The sequence below is a fragment of the Patiria miniata genome, unplaced genomic scaffold (assembly GCF_015706575.1).
Source record: "Patiria miniata isolate m_02_andy unplaced genomic scaffold, ASM1570657v1 HiC_scaffold_3, whole genome shotgun sequence".
NCBI lineage: Eukaryota > Metazoa > Echinodermata > Asteroidea > Valvatida > Asterinidae > Patiria > Patiria miniata.
Window position 1 is genome coordinate 9143820 of NW_024037069.1, and position 19104 is coordinate 9162923.

The 19104-nt window shown below is 41.7% G+C and overlaps 1 protein-coding gene across 6 annotated transcripts; it reads left to right on the plus strand.

The window, feature by feature from the left end:
- The first annotated feature begins 38 nt into the window (after window positions 1–38).
- Window positions 39–10506, plus strand: LOC119737772 (deaminated glutathione amidase-like). Of its 6 annotated transcripts, none has more exons than XM_038212363.1 (7): window positions 39–231; window positions 3128–3474; window positions 5474–5629; window positions 6806–7015; window positions 8705–8815; window positions 9435–9536; window positions 10181–10506. In XM_038212363.1, exons 2-7 carry the CDS (start codon window positions 3205–3207, stop codon window positions 10364–10366), a joined length of 1035 nt encoding a protein of 344 aa, XP_038068291.1. In that variant the 5' UTR covers window positions 39–231; window positions 3128–3204; the 3' UTR covers window positions 10367–10506. The 6 variants fall into 6 exon arrangements, with proteins under 6 accessions (XP_038068291.1, XP_038068293.1, XP_038068292.1 ...); XM_038212365.1 differs by having other exon boundaries at window positions 39–216; XM_038212364.1 differs by having other exon boundaries at window positions 39–203.
- The last annotated feature ends 8598 nt before the right edge of the window (window positions 10507–19104 follow it).

Below are 19104 nucleotides of genomic sequence, written 5' to 3' on the forward strand. Positions count from 1 at the left end.
TGATGGTATCGTACTGCTTTAACGCCTGGAAAACGAGGTTAATCAAACCTTTAATCCATATGACAAGGGGAGCAGCAAATGAAGAAGGCGGTAAATGCTTCGCAGACATGTCACTGTCATGACTGTTGGCAGCAGTAGCCGGCCTTCCCTGCGCTGACAGCTGGATACAAAATCGTGAATTGTTTCTTCAGTGTTCTTAATGTGTACGTACGTTAGGTACGTCATGTACATGTACGTACACGATACAGTAGAGACTGCCATGCCAGGGGCCAATTTCATAGAGCTGCTTAGCCTTAAGCATGTTAAGCATAACATTTGCTTAAGCACAAAAAAACATTGCTGCCTTAGGCCAAAAAAAAAAAGTCTCCGGTTTCTGGTATGGAGCTTGCCAAAAAAGTGGTGCGGCGACGCGGCTTTTTTTTTTTTTTTACCTGACTTTTTTGCTTCAAATGTCGGCTGATGACTGCAAATATTAAATGGTGTCCGACTAAACTTTGTGCAAATATATGGGAGTCCAGAGAGGCCACATAAAGCTTATTCTCGATCATAACCCCCATCTAAAAACACGTTAAAATTGTGCAGCAGCAGGATTCCAGTCAAACCAGTGAGTTTGGCGGTTTTGAGACATCATCTTGCATTGAAAAAAAAACTTTTTCATTTTGCCGACGCGCATGGCTACGGCGACGCGCGCGCATACCAGAAACCGGAGACTTTTTTTTTTTGGCCTTAGTCATGTTATTTTTTGTTAGTAAAATCAGGGGCCAATTTCACGGCACTGCTAAGCACAACAATTTGCTTAGCACAAAAAAGGCTGGCTTAAAAAAGCAGGTTACCAGCCAAAACTCAATGTGATGCATAATTTTCGTGAAATTTCATGTTGAAATTTTGATACGCAAACGTGTGCAAACGAATCTGAAAATTTCACGAAAAATAAACATCTGAAAAAGGCAGCACTTTCTGATTAGCCTATAGGGTGAGTATGCTTCTAAAGCAAAAATAATCTACAAACTAAGCCTAAATGTGAAAATCAAAATTTGACAAAGTTCGACATGTTTTTGTACATGGTGGAAGTGTGGCCTTTATTTACGGAGGTAGTCCAGTAAATTGGCCACATTTATGGGGCTAACCGGCATCATGACCATAGCCTAGGCCTATGTATTCTGGCGATAGGCAAATGGTAGGCCTAGGGATAGGCAAATGATAGGGGGCCCATCTGGTCACTTCGGCACCTTGCCAATTCGGCACCTACCAACTCGGCACCTTGCCAACTCAGCACCTGTACAAACACCAACTCGGCACCTAGCCGAGTCGGCACTTGGCTAACTCGGCACCTTCACAATTGCTTTATTTCGCAAACCGGCTAATTAAATAATAATATCGAGAATCAAAAATGTTGCCTTCGTTATCTAATGTTTTCGCGTGGGGCAGACCGGGCTTGTACGCACAATCTCCGCTGGTCAACGTGGAAATCTTTTGTGCTGGCGTAGCCCGTGATTGCCACCCATCATGCACGGTGAAGCCTGGCGCGATGCAGCACTACGATTCGGCCCACAATTTGGAGGATGGTACCCCGCGCTAAACCGTTATTTTTTGGCACTCATGTGAGAGGAGCCCTGCTGATTTCCTTTGACCTCGTGCGCACAGGACAAAAGCAAGTTTTTATTTTGTACCCCACCCCCCCCCCCCCAACAAAAACCCACTTACTTAAGACCAGAGAGTAACGATTTCTGGGGCATTTCCAAAGAAAAGTGGGACAAATAACTGATTATTTGGGGACAGACCATGGTTTGGGGAGGTCAGGTGCCGAGTTGGTCAGGTGCCGAGTTGGAAGTCGGGAGAAGGAGGCAGAATTTGGGTGCCGAGTTGACTAGGTGCTGAGTTGGCTAGGTGCCGTCTAGGTGCCCAGTTGACAAGGTGCCGAGTTGGCAAGGTGCTGAGTTGGCAGGTGCCGAGTTGGCTAGGTGCCGAAGTGACCGACATTCAATCTGGCATACTGTTCTGTTGTGCATATTCGACATTCCACAACCAACAACACTCCCAGTCATCAAAATGTTATTTACTTATGTGAGTTTGGTGAAATAACAACACAAAATGGTGATATACTGTAACCAGTGATGACGAGCCACATATCCGTATACGGTACATGTGCCTGCTGCACCATTTGGCCCCTTATGTTGTACGTACACCTGACGAGATATTATCGTGCACATACACAATCATGACGATAACTGCGTTGGGTACGGGTACGCTAGTTATCTTGTATGTACACGATACGATAATACACATGATGTAGCCCGGGTTTACTCCACTCCAGTGCGTTTCCATTACCATCCCAAATCCTGCAAAATCCTTTTTGCAAATTGGAGGAATTTACAGGATTGAGGTTACGTGGCAAAAGTGCGTTGCTGATTTCGGAGTACGCACTGTGTCAAGGTCTTGGGCCGGACCTTGTGTTGTTTATGCTCAGCCGTGCATAAATTTAGTCCTTGATTATACTTGAAATCCTCTGTACTGCTCCAGGATGTCACTGCCTCTGCCTCGGCCTATTGACAGTCATAGTCGGAGGATTTTGCAGGATTCAGGCAGTGGTCACCTCTCCACGGACCATATTCAAGAAGTAATGGAGGAATTTGCAGGATTGAGGCTATATGCTATTTTTCCATGAGGCCAATTGGAGGATTTTGCAGGTTTGAGGCTACATCCTAGCAAAAAGGCCTAGGGAATTAGGGTTAATGGGGCTACACACGATGCTATGCTATATGTTGTGGTTGTAGCATGGAGGTAGCCCGTACACCTTTGTATTTGGTTTTTCTTTCATGTATGGTGTATGTACACGATCTCATACTAATTATCAGTTGTGGATCCAGGGGGTGCGGAATCCCCCTGCCCCCCCTCCGGCACACCCTCTGGAGAGCGTTTTTTAATGTTTAGATTATTTGAGGTTTTATAAATCTTTAAGGAATTACTTTTAACATTGAAGACCTTAAACTGCTAAAAGGATCCTGAAGCCTACTATCGGGGTACATGTATACCCTTGTTGGTCTATTTAAAATAATCTTCTCTTTCATTTCTCAATGTTCTACATGTGTTGTCATTATTAACATTCTCTCTGCCCTTTTTCTTCCAGTTTCATCCAAGTAATAATATGATGATGCTTCCAAAATATTTGCACAGTCAAAATAATCGTCTTCGTTGTAAACTGCTATGCTGCTCAAGTCTCTACACCACGTCCTCTGCAAAACCTTGTGTTCATCTGTTCGTCCAAACTTCATCGTCAAAGGTCCTCGTCCAAACTCCATCATCTGCCAGCACCGACAGGCGAGGGCGCTATTCACAATGGAAGAGGTTGAGAAGGGCTTTCGGGAGGATGTCAACCTGGCAGCCGTGTGCCAGATGACGGCTACGGAAGACAAAGATGCCAATTTCCGAGCTGGTTCCTACCTGGTTCAGCGAGCTGCCAAGATGGGTGCTAAGGTGATTATACAATGTAATCGTCTTTCTGGAAACAAAATCAAGGGATCCTCAAAAAAATGCACCTGCAGACTTGTAACGAGTCACTGATTTTTGTGACTCAAGTCGAGTTGAGTCATTTTAAAGAAGTGACTCGAGTAGAGCCATTAGGTCAGGAAGGTCGAGTCAAGTCAAGTCGAGTCACAGTGTGTAGTGTAGTTGAGTCATGTATTTAGCTCGAGTTAATTCGAGTCACAAATATTTAAACACTATACAATAAATAAACACAAGAGAGAAAGTCATTTTTGCCTTTTTCAATTTTACATTCGGGCTTGTGGTGACACCACATTTGACTCTTAATGAAAATAAAAAGGGGGTGCCAGCTGATTGCCATTCCACTAATGGGGACACTGATCATAACCACGTATGTATATTTATTATTCGTGAACATTGTAATGTGACATAAACAAAAACCAGCACCGGCGTAAGTCATTGCAAATATTTTTTTGCAAAGTTTTGCTTTTATTTTTGTAAATCGAGTCTTATTAGCCTTCCTCGAGTCGAGTCGAGTAATTCTGATGAGGGACTCGAGTCGAGTCGAGTCATTTGCTCGCAGTGACTCGAGTCGAGTCATTTGCCCTTAGGGACTCGAGTTGAGTCACCAAAAATTGTGACTTGAGTCGGACTAGAGTCGATTCATTGACTCGCGAATTACAACTCTGGCACTGTGCAAGCCTGAAGATCCCTAGAAACGTAGTGGCTATTGTTGCGGCAGTGTAAAATCACCATTGTGAACCTACCGGTACATCACATTTATAACTACCCGACCAACCAGAATGCTTCGACACATCAGCTCAATTGGTTACACATTGGACTACTTTGCCGGGGATCGGGGTTTGAAAGTCAACATTTTTATTTTTTAATTTAAGTATTATTGTTTTCTTCTTCGTAGTCCTTGGCGTTTGGAGGATTTTTTTTAAAAAGGAAAAAAAGTCTGAGAACCATTCGGTTGAAAGATGATTTTTTTTTAAAAAGGAAAAAAAGTCTGAGAACCATTCGGTTGAAAGATAGTCTGATTCCAACAGCCAAAGATCCTGATGTTGAATACTATCGGGTCAGAGAACCAGACGCTTCCATAATGATAGCACTTAAAAATTGCGTTACGGCTGCCATAACTATAGCCACTGAGATCTAGAAGAATGGAAGAAGTTGAACAAGTGTTCAGTTTTAGAGGTGGAAAGAAAACTCTGGAATGATTTTTCCGGGGAAACCCATGAAATCAAGGAGGGAACTGAAAACCTAATCCACTGGCATACATGTCAGCTTGTTCAAACTTTGAAAAACTCAATGCTGTTGTGGTCCAGACATCTTAACCACAAGTAGTGAGAAGGTCCTGGGTTCGAGTCCCATCCGAGCAGGTAATTATTTTCCTCACAAGATCTAGTCTGAGTATCACCCATTGTCCAACGGAGCCCTGTCTCTGTATCCAACGTCTGATATATCTAAGCATGCAAATTTTACTAAAACCTCGCTCGTCAGCCGCACAGAGTCGACTTTTGAAGTTGTGAAGTCATTTTCATCAGAAATGTGACATTAGCTGTTGATTGGTCAATTTGGCTGCCAAGCTTTCGCAATACAATAACGGGTTAGTTACGGAAGACCCGATAGAAGGCACCCGCAAAATGGTCAGAATCTCGAGGTCAATTAAGACACGGTGTTGTTTCGCATAATTATTCGCCTAATCTGCGAGGATATCATAGACGCTTGTCTGCAAGCGGATATTCCATACACTACACAAGATCATGGACAGCACTGAAATACATTAATGTCTGCTGAGAAAAAGGCCTCGCTCTCTTTTGTAGAAGAAATTTTGAAAAAAAAGGTCCTCTGTCCAACAATGACTTAAAACTGAAATCCTGGCTTGGATACTATTTTCAAATTTGTCTATAAAGTCATATCAAGGCTCGTAAGTATAGTGGTAAAGTGTAATATTAATACGTGCATTTGTCTGTTGACTGTGTAGATGGTGTTCTTGCCCGAGGGTGTGGACTATATCGCCTCTTCGGCAGAGAAGTCAGCCAGCATGGCTGAGCCACTCAACGGCAAAATGGTGACTGGCTACGCTGAGCTGTGCAGACAGTACGGTGTGTGGATATCACTGGGTGGGGTCCATGAAATGGTGCGTACACTGCCAGTTTCAACAAGACTCTCGTTCATATAGGATCATTTGCATTGTCCGTGCAACAATGTCGTATCTCCCCAAATTGTCCGTACGTGAAACCCGAGTTTCAGAATGTCAAAAGATCATATCTCACTTAAAATAAGCCAGATACTACACACATGGTTAATGGACGTCGAGATACGATGTTGTTGCACGGAGTGTATTCGCGCGAGATACGACTTTGTTGCAGAATGGAGTTACCTTGTTGCACTGACCGTAACGTGACGCAATATGCCTATTAAGCTTGTGAGCAGGTGGTTGTGGGTTCACTAGACTAAACTCACTAGTAAGAAACAGGCTTTATAGGTTCAAGTCCAAAACTAGTAAGCTTGTGATTTTTCCCCGCATAAACCCTTGGACTGCACTGAGTACGCTTACGAAATTACGGCAGTTAAAGGGCAAACCGAACGCTGAATTTAAACTCTCCAAAGTTTTAAGAATTTAAAGACTGGAATGGAAGATTGGGAGTTGAGCTGGGATCCTTTAATTAAGCCTAATTATAACCTTCCCAAATCCTCCCAAATCCTCTTTGCAAAATGAAGTATTGAGGCTATATGGCAAAAATGTGTGGCTTATTTCGGAGGATTTAATGTGTCAAGGTCTTGAGCCGGACCTTGTGTTGTGTATGCTCAGCCATGCATAAATTTAGGCCTAGATTATACTTGAAATCTTCCGCACTGCTCCAGACTGTCACTGGCTGTGCCTCAACATACTGGCAGTGATTGCTGGAGGATTTTGCAGGATTGAGGCAGTGGTCATCCCTCCAAGGACCATATTCAAGAAGTAACGGAGGCTTTTGCAGGATTGAGGCTGTATGCAACTTTTACATGAGGCATTTGCAGGATTTTGCAGGATTGAGGCTGCATCCTAGCAAAAATGCCTGGGGAGTTCATAGGGTTACTTGAGCATATTTTACAGGGTAAACAATTAGCAGCGTAGCATATTGGACAAAAAGTTGTGATCTCGTGTGCCAGTGGCACAATTTCAAGGAGAGCTCTCTCTCGGGGTTGAGGAAGATTCTTGGTGCAAACGCCTTTACTCCCAATCTATATCCCCTTCCCAAGACAAGCCTAAATTTTTTTTGGTTGTTTTCCAATTATAATAATAATTGGCCATTATCTTTCTTACCCACAGGGACCAGTACAGCCAGTCGGCGATAAAATCTACTGCGCCCACGTTCTTCTCAATCCAGAGGGGGAAATTGCATCCGTGTATCGCAAAGCGCATCTGTTCCAAGCGCAGATAGAAGGCCGCATGAACCTACAAGAGTCCAGTTATGTTCTCCATGGCGAGCACATGAGCAAAGTTGTGGACACTCCCCTGGGCAAAGTAGCGCCAATGGTTGTATCCTTGTTAAGTTTATTAAGACCTTGCTTTTTAAGTGTAAATATTTGTCCGTCAGACAGATATGCCAATACCCTACTTAAGCAGGGCTGCCAACGCTTACACTTTGAGCGTGATGAGACTCAAGCATTCCAGGTAATTTTAACGCTGTCACGCCCGCACAGTATTTCTCATGCTAAAAAAGGAAAGAAATAATTGACTCCAAACTCAAAAATGATGTTTTAATGTTCACTTTTGCTCAAAAAAATTGGTCAAAGTATTACCTCAGATCAGATCGCACCACAAAGCGTCTAGAATCCAAAACTTTCAGGGGCCCTAACCCCACACAGTCAGGGTTTCGCACTGTGCGCTCGCATTCGTTCTGATCAAGCTCCATCACCAAATTCTCAAGCTCAGCTCGCACTCAAAGTTGGCAGCCCTGCATATGGAGTCGTTGGAGGATGCAAACCTCAGTCAGCAAAGACGGGTGATTTGGATCTGGATGGTGATCATTTACTTCTCAAAGGGATTAGCTTGGCATTCCTTGGAAGACAGGCTGCTCATCACCCTTGTGGTGATCACCTGATGTCAATGTGGTACTAAGAATAGGCCATATTCTTAAAGGGGCACTAGATCCTGAAATCCCCGAAAACGTTGTGTTTTGGATTGTTTTAAACTTAGCCTATTTCAAACATCTGGTTGAAAGGGTATGTTTGCTACAACCCTGCCAAACCTAGCAGCATGCAACACTTGACTAAGTGACAAGCCTGCCAAATGTAGCAAGATGCATCAGGGGAAAAGGCTCAAAGCCACACTGCCTCAGAGTCTGTGATCACCGCATGCAGCAGGATACAACTGTGGCATTGTTCAATGGGACTTAGCTCTCATTGTTTCAGAGCTGGCCATTCATGCACCGGTGTTGGTAGGTGAATGCACCAAAAGGCACCAGTTCTTTTCTACCTGATGCACTGTGTTGCATCTGGCAGGGTTAGGGTTGTTAAGGTAGATATTGGAGTGTTTTGAAGGGCCTAGTAGATTAAGAATGTAAAACTCAAGACTATTGTCACAAAAGTAGAATGCGTCAAAATCTCTTTGACAAGACTAGGCATGCCTCATCTAGCTGGACCAAAAGGTCTCTATAATAATAATAATAATAATTAATAATAATAATAATAATAATAATAATATATAGTGCTTATATAGCGCTTTATACCAAAGGTCTCAAAGCGCTTCACAATTATTACCCCTGTTCATCAGGCCATGAGACCAGTTTTTGCAGCAGCTCAAGATCAGCGCATTCTGGTCTCTACCTTCACAGGTACCCATTTATACTTCTGGGTGGAGAGAGGCAATTGTAGTAAAGTGTCTTGCCCAAGAACACAAGCACCATGTTCCCTGTCCGGGTTCGAACCCACGTACCGCGGCAAGTGAGTCGAACACCGTAACCATTGGACCACAGCGCTCCACAAAAAACCTCAAGGCCACACTGTTTTGGACATTTACTCAGTGACCCAGTCAGTCGGGGAGTCAGCCAGCCAGTCAGTCAGTCTTTCAATGACTCAGTCAATGACTCAAGAGTACCAGAGGCAAGCCCTTTGGATCTGGAAAATCACCTACAATTTTTTTGTGACAGCAATATACTTTCTTAAACTCTACATTACCAAGCTGCTGAAGGGATTGTTTAATCCTTAATCAGTCTTGCGTCGTCAGTGTTACGATGTACGGTTTCCTGAAATGTCCACGGCCCTGACCCAGCAAGGAGCAGAGATTCTCACCTACCCGTCAGCATTCACACAGCTCACAGGAATGGCACACTGGGAGGTATTCATGTCTGCTCCTTTAATTCATGACCCATCCCAACAAAATGAGAGTGAAGTTGCCACAAGTTAAATTTTGAGTTACAAACCCCTGAAACAAATCTTGCAAAATGGAAGTCGGTAGGAACTGTGAACATTTTTGCCCACATAATGCTCATTTAAAACGCTTACAGAGGTAGAAATAGGACACGAAACTCCTTAAAAAACTCTGAATACATAAGTTACTGGGAAAAAGTTGAGAATTGTGAGTTTTCTGTTTTCAGTAATTTATTGAGACAGAAACAAACAAAAATGTTGCCCTTTTGCTGAACCCCCCTTCCATCCTTGCTGGCTATGATGTCATTGGCTATTCAAGACAGCGGTTGCCAGCCCTGATGTGGAGATCTGTGTACAAAAAATGTTTGCTTCTGAGTTTCAGGGGGACTCAATGGGTTTCGTTGTAGTTAAAAGTTTTTTTCCAGGAGTTTGGGAGCTGGGGGGGGGGGGGGTAGGGGACTAGGGATAGGGTGATACAGTCCTCAAGTTGGGGGGGGGGGTGCCCCTGACACCCTCCTGATAATAACGTCACTGGTACATTCCCATTGTTTATGACAATTAACCACTCTTTGTAACAACTCTTTCAGGTGCTACTACGCAGCAGAGCCATAGAGAACCAGTGTTATGTAATTGCAGCCGCACAAACGGGTAAACATCATGAGAAGAGGGCTTCATATGGCCGGGCTATGGTATGTAACATCAAAGACTCACAGCATCTTAAAGGGAAGATACAACATTTGCAAACATCACAAAATGAAATGATAAAATTTTCACAAAATACCTTACTGGATTGTTAGGGACTGACAGTCTAAAGCATCCTGTAAAATCGTGGCTCCTTGTGTGCTGACATTTTCAAGAAAAATGGTATTTTCCCAACGCTGGTCGGCTGAACACTGTTGGAGAAAACTGGCTTTTTTCAAAAAGTGTTCCTAATTTTTCATAGTTAGTTATTCCGCATTTCCTTTGCAATTGATTACAAACCTGTGAACGGGTACAAGCCTGCTAGACTGATTCTCTGACCTTACAATTCCTCAAAGTCTATTAATTGCTTCGTTTCATCTTAAGTGGGGTCAGGGAACCAGACTACAATAACACGATTGTTTTTTCTTGGTTTATCCAGCATCTACAAGCCCAAAACGTGGCACAAGCCAGTTTAACAGTATTTGCTATAACATACTAATCCTCCAAATCCATTTATTTCTGAACATTGTAGCAACAGCACAAAATGTTGTACATTCCCTTTAGGTACAATAATGTGCAAAATGATAGCAGCCTTTATTTCTTAGATCCGCCTTTGCAAGTCAACCTGGTAAACCATTGTGCTATTTTGCAGATTGTGGATCCGTGGGGCTGCATTGTCGCCTGTTGCCATGACGGCCTGGATGTTGCCGTGGCCGATATCGACCTGAGTTATCTGCGCAGAGTCCGCACTGAGATGCCCGTCATGCAGCATCGAAGGCACGACCTGTGTGGACGCTTGGAGGGAAGCAGCAGTAAGACCAATGATGACGACTGCTGACAATAATATATGCAGTTACCATGTCAATGATGGGAGTTGGATATCATCACACAAACATAGCAAAGAGCGTGTGCTAAACATGCAGGACTTTTGCATATGTTTGTCTAAGGCCAAAAAAAAAAAATAGTCGGTCTCTGGTCAGACCGAAGTTCCGGAATTTATGCGGCGACGCGGTTTTTTTTTGGTTTTTTGGTGGTTTTTTTTTTTTTTCAAGCTTGTATTATACAGACAAGGTGTCCTCATTATACATTGGTGTCCTCCATAATTTGCCTTGTTGCCCTTTATCATTTGCCTTGGTGCAATTTCCCCATTCCTTGGTGCTCCTTGGTACAAAAATTTGAGGAGGCGCGGCAATAGAGGGCGCTGTTGTAACTTCCGTGTTCATTTAAAAAAAAAAAAGGTTGACGCGCATGATTAAAATCGACGCGCGCGCTGACCAGAGACCGAGTATTTTTTTTTTGGCTTAATAAACTTTTTTATAAGTCAGCCATGTTCAGTTATTCTACACATCTGAATGTTGACTGTCATTACAATGGGATATGTGGATTGGTATTTTCGTTTCTTTTTGCTGGTTTGGTTTAGTTTGATAGCATTTGAGATATGGATACCATTTGTACAACATTAACGGTGATTGTTTGCTAGAATGATATGAAAGGGTAAGGCTTAGCTTGGGTGCCGTAAAATGACACTTTTCTTATCCCGCAATGTTATATTTGTTAAACTTTAAAAGTGTACCTAAAAGGGACACTGCGTCCTTGAATACGCCCAATTGGGCTACAAAACGCGTTTTGAACGAAATGATGTTAATCGGAAAGAACATTTAAAAGTAGGATATAAACATCCACACAACTATCCTTTAAAAACTGGGCGCTTTTGTAGTATTCTTGCGTTATTGGTGCGAGAATGACTTTCGGGGTCCACTTTTGCGACCCCAAAAAGTCGGGCTGTTCGTGCTAGTTGTGATTCCAACAGCAAGGGTTTGTCTTTTATGGATGTGTAAGAAATCACATTTTGTGCATTGGTGATTGGGCACCGCTGTTCCTGAGCACGGTGCTGTACGTGTGTAATACTAGACACACACAACGTGTATCGTACATTGTATGAAAACGACAGGAAACACGTATCATACTCCATCGTGTCCGATGTAAACAATCAGGTTTTTTTTTCGTCTTTTCCCGGGAACGTTATAACATTAGGTCGGTTTCCTTTCAACCAGATGTTTGAAATAGGATAAGTAAACAATCCAAAACATGAAATTTTCGGGGATTTCAGGACGCAGTGCCCCTTTAAACAGCGCCTTCCACTGTACTTTTTAAAAATGAATGGATGATTTTAACAGCTTGAATTGTTTTCTTTGTCCATTGCGTTTGAAAATTGTTGGGCAGTTTTGGGGCTCTTTTACATCCTAAAAATATTGTAAAAAGTACCAACAAAACTTAATATGATTGAAGTCAGTTATGTGACTGGTCATTTTTATAATTTTTTAAAGCACAAAAAACTTTGACAGTGTTATGATCGGATCTGCCGTTATATGCATCATGCTTGTAAACATTCCTGTAGATTTAATGATGAGAAATCAGTGAAATCTTGAGGTTTAGAAAGATTCAAGTTTGCCGTTTTGGGCAAAACTGTTGCTAACCATGTTGGAAATTATAATCCTTTTTGTCCAAATTTATGTTTTATGAATTAAAGAAAGATCTGTAGTGAAGCCAGATCAATACTGCAACAGATTTAATGCATTCAACTCTCTTCACTTTATGTATTATTCTATAAATTCAGGTTCCGGAGTATGACATTTTTCCTGGCCCTGAAAAGCTCTGAACTATTTGCTGCCAAGTATTATTGAGTTCAAACTATTCTCATGTGTTGGATAGGTAGTTTGCTTCGCATGATTACTCTTATGATAAAAAGGACTTACAGGGAAAATACAACATTTGCAAACATCGAAAAATAAAACTACCAAGTTGTTACGAAATAACTTACTAGCCTGGATGTTGGTAAATGACAGTCTAAAGCGTCCTGTAAAATTAGGGCACCTGGTGTGAGGTCATTTTCAAGAAAAAGGGTACTTTTGTATACATTTCTAATGGTGGTCGGCCGACCAACTGTTTTTCAACTACTGATCCAAATTTACTGGGTTTTTTTTTTCAGTCCAAATTTTGTTTGCTATTGGTTTCATGTTCATGAACGGGTGCAGGCCAGCTAGACTGGTTCCCTTATCTTACAGTTTTCTGGCATTTTTTATCTATTTCATCTTTAGTGGAGTCGGGGAACATTTTTGGTTTTCTTGGTTTTCCAGCATTTTCGAACACAAAACTTCAAACATGTCAGTGTAACAATATTTGACAATATTTGTTATTATACTAACCCCCCAAATAGTTCATTTCTGAAAATTACAGCAAAAGCCAATAATGTACGTTCCCTTTTAAGGAGATTTGTTCAGAATTCAGAGTTTAAGAGAATTATGCATGTGATACTGAACGAGGACAGTATATAAGTGGACCCCACATTTATAGAATTACCCATATCGCAAGTATACATGAACATTCTTGCCGCTCTTCTGTTTTATTGGTTTATATTGTACCATGACAGCCATATGGATGAAGTGTAACAATGATGCAATAAAAATATACACATGCATATAAAAAAAAAAAAAATCAGTGAAAGTCCTACATTAAGGTATGGGGTAGCAATGATCTTTTTCAGTGTGTTTTGGGCAATCTTTTTGATTGTGAGCGTTTGTGAACATAAACATAATACATAGTCCGAGTTTAAAATTGTATCCAGATGTTTATTTTTCTAAGTAATTTATAACATTCTCACGGGAAAATCTATATTAAATGTTCTCATTTTGTGGCAAATTGTCTCTTCTTGATATTTTGACTATATATAACAGGTCTAGATATGGCTCTGATTTTGCCAAATAGCGCCCTCCTATGTGTCCACCATATCTCAAACAGGCTAAGTAATGCATGTACTAATAATAATAAACCCAAGTGAATTTTGTGAATGCTGTTACTAGAATTAGTGGATTTCATGAACAATTTATTCATAGTGTTTTTTTAGCTGATAGTAAGAATAGAACCATTCCCCCCCCCCCCCCTCTTAAAAAAAAAACCCGAAGAATTCAGAACCAGTTGAGCATCAAATCGATTTGTACAGTTTGTCTTGTGCCGGAAGGCAAAACTTCTATTCACATTCACAGCCCCCAGCAGCTGAGAGGACGTCCCTCCCCCTACCCCGCCCCCTTCAAGATTTTCTCTTATTTTCAAAAGAGCGCCACCATCAGTCAGTGCATCAGAGGCCGTTTCTAAAACTATGATACCGTTTCATACATGGCTTTACTCTCTAGCTTCATGATTTCGTAACTCCAGAGGCTCTGGCCCAAAATACGTCTACTTTTTTTTCTACAGGAATATCAAAATGTATGTAATGAAGCTACGTTCTGAAGTCTCTTGGTTCGGTTTGAACACCGAATGCTTACAAATGCCTGGTTCCCGGGCTAAAGGCGAACGGAAAACGAATCGCAATTTCAGAAATGGCCAACCGGATTCAATCAATTTTCACCTCTGGAAATCACATGACATTGTTTCCATGTGACATGTGATAAACACTCTTGTGTGAAATGGTCTTGCCACCGCCGCTGTCGTCTGTAAAAATTCGATAATGATGACTGTGCACCAGACTGTTCAAACGTCATTCGCAAAATTCTGCACAACAAGCAAGGGCAGCATAGTACAACACCCACATGTTGCAAAGTAATGAACCGTCGAAATTGAATCATTACTAGGTTACTCGAAGAAATGTTCGAGTACTGTGTTAGAACTTAGAAGTGTTTCTGTCAGACGGAATTTTTTCTTTCATTTCGTGTTCTTTTTCAAATTATTCAACGAATTTGACACGACTTCTCCATTTGGTAGACCCTTCCTTGCGTGCTGATAATATCGGGACCTCTAGGCTCTAGCTCTGCCAAAGCAAAGCCGGAAAGCATCCGGGATCATTCAATGGAAAGAAGAGGTGCAAAATAGTTCAGTCATACTACAAAGTACAAGTACAAAGAACAACATACACCGGCGTCACCCCAAATGGCTCAACGGTAAGTAGGGCCTATGTTTTGAATAAAAAATACTGCTGACTGCTGTTGGGACAATTTAAAATGGCATTTGTTGGATGTGTAAAAAAATCATTTTTTCATATGAACATATTTTTGTTTGGGGGGGGGGGGGAGGGGAGAGTTCTGTATCCTGCCACCACTTTTTTTCAAAAAATGTTGAGGCTATCGTGTAGTCATGGTAGTGTAGGGCCCCTGTTTTGTTTCGATCAAATTATCATCAAGAATTTTTTTATTAAACTAAAAAATGACATCGTCAACCTGAAGCAGATTTCTCTCAATGTAAATGACACCCTTGGTAATTTTTGAACAGTTTTTTGGCCGGGGTGGAAATTATGATTTTCCTACGCGGTTTTAATACGGGCCGGTTGGTGCTGTGCAGCGCGACTTGCGTGCTCACAGTACATCACGCGGTGATCGCCATCTTTATTTTCGTGTTGCGTTTTGTCGTCGTCATCGTCATTTAACCACCAAATTTCCCTCAAAAATTCAAAACCCTGCCCTTTATCTATGGCATACATTACTTGGAAGGCTGTTTTATGTGCCAGTCTATTTTGGTTCTTGGTTCTTGGTTGGTTCTTCTCCTAAATACTCCACGTGGGAGTTTATGCTTGCTTTCAATATCTGATTAGTTTTAGGACTCTCATACACAGTATTGAAAGTCCCAAGCGGCGACCATGTCACTACATGTGTATAACACTACAGTTTTGTTTATTATTCAAAGCATCATACATGGACGAATTCACCATGTAAGCCTTGTTAACTAACCCTAACTCCCAAGGCATTTTTGCTAGGATGCAACCTCAATTCTGCAAAATCCTTCAACTGCTGCCATTTAAAAATTGCATACAGCCTCAATCCTGCAAATTTCTTGATTGTGGTCCCTAGAGGGGTGACCACTGCCTCAATCCTGCAAAATCCTCCAGCAATCCCTGTCAGTATGTTGAGGCAGAGCCAGTGACATCCTGGAGCAGTGCGGAGGATTTCAAGTATAGGCCTAGTCCCATCGGACTGCATCCGGGCCTGTCAGAGAACTCCAAAGATTACTGAATGACAGGCAACAGCAGTGGTGCTCTTTGCCAAAGTTGACACTCTTTGCCAAAGTTGACGAACGCTCAGTGGATGATTAAAGCTCTAGTCTGGTTCCCTGACCACATTGCCCTTTTAACTTTTTATAGGGGGGCCAGGAAACAGTCTAGTATCTTTGATTATTCATGCAAATACCAGGGACGCCATGCTTTTTGAAAACCGTCAGAATTCTGCCCGAAATCACCATGATTACAGGAGGCCTCTGAAGGTTCGGAATTCAACGTTTTTTTGCTATTAAGCAGTCATACTATAGCTAGGGTGATTTTCAAGTGACAAAATAATTCCGATCTTAATTTGATTTTCTGTTCCACTAGCAACGGGACCACCTAGGCACAGGCCTTATGTTGCAGTGTGACTGAACATACGGAGGTACACGTAGTCCAGTATTTCAGCCTCATTTAGGCCCATGGGACTAGTATCTAGGCCTAAATCTACGCACGGCTGAGCACTTAATAACACAAGGTCTGGCCCAAGACCTTAAAGGTAGAGTCCATCATTTGTAATTTGTGCATTTCGTTCGTTTGAAGCAACAAAAGAGTTCAAAATCTAATGAAGGATACTGAGCAACTAACCTGATGAAGTTTCAGCTAAGCTTCAGCTGTACATTCCGAGAAAAACAGCATTCTAAGATCTCATTTTCAAACCAAAAGTTGCTGAATCATGTTTTGAATTGTTTTGAATTGCAACTATACGCGACGTTGCGCACTGATCCGACGAATTATAACAACCGCGCGCGCGTGTGCGTCGTTCCAATACTTGTGCGCGCTGCGCTGAATAACAAAACGAACTACTAATTTAAATTTTCCTACGGTGCTTCTTAAGAATCACCGTTGGAAATGCCTTCTTTCGTTGATTACTTCAAAATGACAGCTTCCCAGAAAGAATAATTTCACAGGGAGTTTAGTCTCCTTACTATCTTTCAACCAAGTTAGTTTTTCAACAATAATTACGCCAGTTACTTTTCGGATGGCTGCAAATGATGGACTCTACCTTTAACACAGTGTATCCTCCAACGTCAGCCACACATTTTTGCCATACAGCCTCGATCCTGTACAATCCTCCATTTTGCAAAGAGGATTTGGGAGGATTTGGGAAGGTTAGAGTTTTTAATAAGGGTATAAATGTGTGCTTGGCTGGTTTTTAAACGTACTTCTTTTAGCAGTTCGCGCCTGATGACGTATATGCAAAGGTTTTGCGGTATTCAGAACGGATGACGGATAAACATGCAGGGAGCGAGGCCGGAAATATCTGTCAGTGACCCGCTTGCAGCGAGCGAGGCCGGAAATATGAGTGTGCTGCCCGAGGGTGATGGCTTCAACCCGCCTGGCTTGAGGTCGAGTGAAAAATAATCCAGGGCCTCGTTCCGTTCTTGTCAAAATATTCCCGGCGTGAACTGGTTAATACTGGCCAAGCAAAAAGTTTTCCAACGATTTTGCTCAACAGTTTTACCCCAGACTGGGACCGTGAGTGCATAAAAACGTGCAAAATTACTACTGACGTTTTTTTTACTCACCATTCAGCTAATTAATGCCCACACAACACATACATCAAAATGCTTAAGTTGCAAGCATGTCACCTGCAAAATTTGAGACCTTAAATCCAATTTTAAGGCAAGTTTTTGACAGTTCAAAAACCATCCACGTCATTCTCCATGCTTTAGAAATGGTGGTGTGATTCCCAAGGTATTCTGGGTAGGTGTAGGAAGAGCCTTGCAGCTTACTTGTTTTTTAATCGATGGCCAAATGAACATAGCGCCCTCTGTTAAAAATGAAACATTCTGCATTCACTCAGATCAACAGAGGGCGCTGTTTTATCTACACGATGAAAATGTTTTAGCTGAGGAGTCTTTTTGCACAATGCATTGCAGTACACATCAACGTGATGTTTCGCGTTTGGATTTCGATAACTCCCTGCAAAATTAGAATTAAACGCTGAATTTTTGGTGATGCAATGCTCACAACAGCAACTTTGCAGGGCAGAAGTTTCGGGGTTTATTGAAGAAACTGTAGTGAGTAAGAAGCTTGCAAATTTGATTCACACTGGTTTTATTATGCAGCACAAACTTTTGCACGATATGGATACCTTAAGTTTTGGGACTCTCATACACAGCACAGTATTGAGAGTCGCAAATTTTCGGACTAGGTACCGATATGCACTATGCAGTTTAGGGATTTTGTTTATACGTACAAAATCGCTGGCCTCCTTCATTTTTTCAAAAAGCCCAGATGAGATTTTTTTGTTTTGTACTTTGCCTTTATATAAATGACATATCATTTGCATCAAATAAGGGTAGCACTGAAGATAAGCACGTGTACATGTAGGTGGCAAAAAAGTCATAAAATCAAAAGTTTACATACTGGTGCATGTAGTTTAACTTTTTTGTTGCACACTCCTCAGCCCACAAATAGACTCACAGTTTTGTGCATTCCAGTGTTATTCAGGTATGCCTATCATCAATAGAATTTTGTATTGTCACAGTGTGGAACATGCATAATTCATGAGATTGTCATCATTTATGCACTCACTTATACTCAGTAATTTGGTTGTCAATATACATTGTAGCCACAGACAACAAAAGAGATAATTGCTTGAATAATTAAGTGCCTTAAAAGGCAATTAGCAGCATTAGTAATGTACACAAATTTCACAGAACTCCTGGGCATTTCAAGTTAATTGATTTGTTAAATGCCTTTTGGTGGTTGTGCTTTAATTTCCTTCTTGGCTTGGCTGTTTCAGAATGTTTACTCGGATATTTTGACATTTAAAATTGAACTTTCGTGGAACTGTATCACACCACGCAAAATACTTCATGTGTACATGCATTTACCGTAGGCCAGTACAATGTAGGTGTATACATGTACATGATATTTGAGCCAGCAAGTTTTTACCATTATCCAATAGGAAAAATACGATGGGCTTATCTAGTCGATAAAAATAAATGAGTTCTGTGAAAGAAAACAAAGCTCATTACAGTTTTTACGACATCCTAAAAAAATTTCAAATTGAGTTTCAAATGAAAAAATTGGGCCTCGACTTCGGTCAATCGATCATACAGATAATAAGTGGGTTAATACAAACAGAGGAGTCCGTGACCAGAGCAGTCTGTGTTTAGGACCAAGACGTTCGCATATAAAGGGAAATAAACTGGCGAGACTTGCACTAACTATACTGACTTCTGTCAACTAGCTTTCATTTGAAGTTGTGACTTGTAAGGCTGCGTGTGATTTTTAGAACTCAACTTCTATCAACACTTTGTTCTTGAAGCACAACCGTTGACCTTTTTCCATCAGCTATCTTGTTCGTAAGTGTGACGTCATTTCAACTTGAACCACGCCCACTACACACAGAGTAGCCCTGAAAATCATTGGAACCGGAAAAAAACGTGTACAATGTAGTGCAAAGTGGGGTGTTTAGCCAATTTGCTCCCTTCACAAGTACCCCCCTCATCGGCAAAGGGAGTACAGTTGGGGGTGACCGACCGACGCCATCTTGCCTGACTGCAATTCATTTGCCGTGAAGCGCGGCCACTGCGTGTACA

What these genes read in the sequence shown, in the direction of transcription:
- LOC119737772 (XM_038212363.1), top strand. Translation starts at nt 3,205, where the DNA reads ATGCTGCTCAAGTCTCTACACCACGTCCTCTGCAAAACCTTGTGTTCA. An exon ending in CAGGAATGGCACACTGGGAG is followed by an intron (nt 8,816 to 9,434) that starts GTATTCATGTCT and finishes CAACTCTTTCAG; the next exon opens with GTGCTACTACGCAGCAGAGC. An exon ending in CTTCATATGGCCGGGCTATG is followed by an intron (nt 9,537 to 10,180) that starts GTATGTAACATC and finishes GCTATTTTGCAG; the next exon opens with ATTGTGGATCCGTGGGGCTG.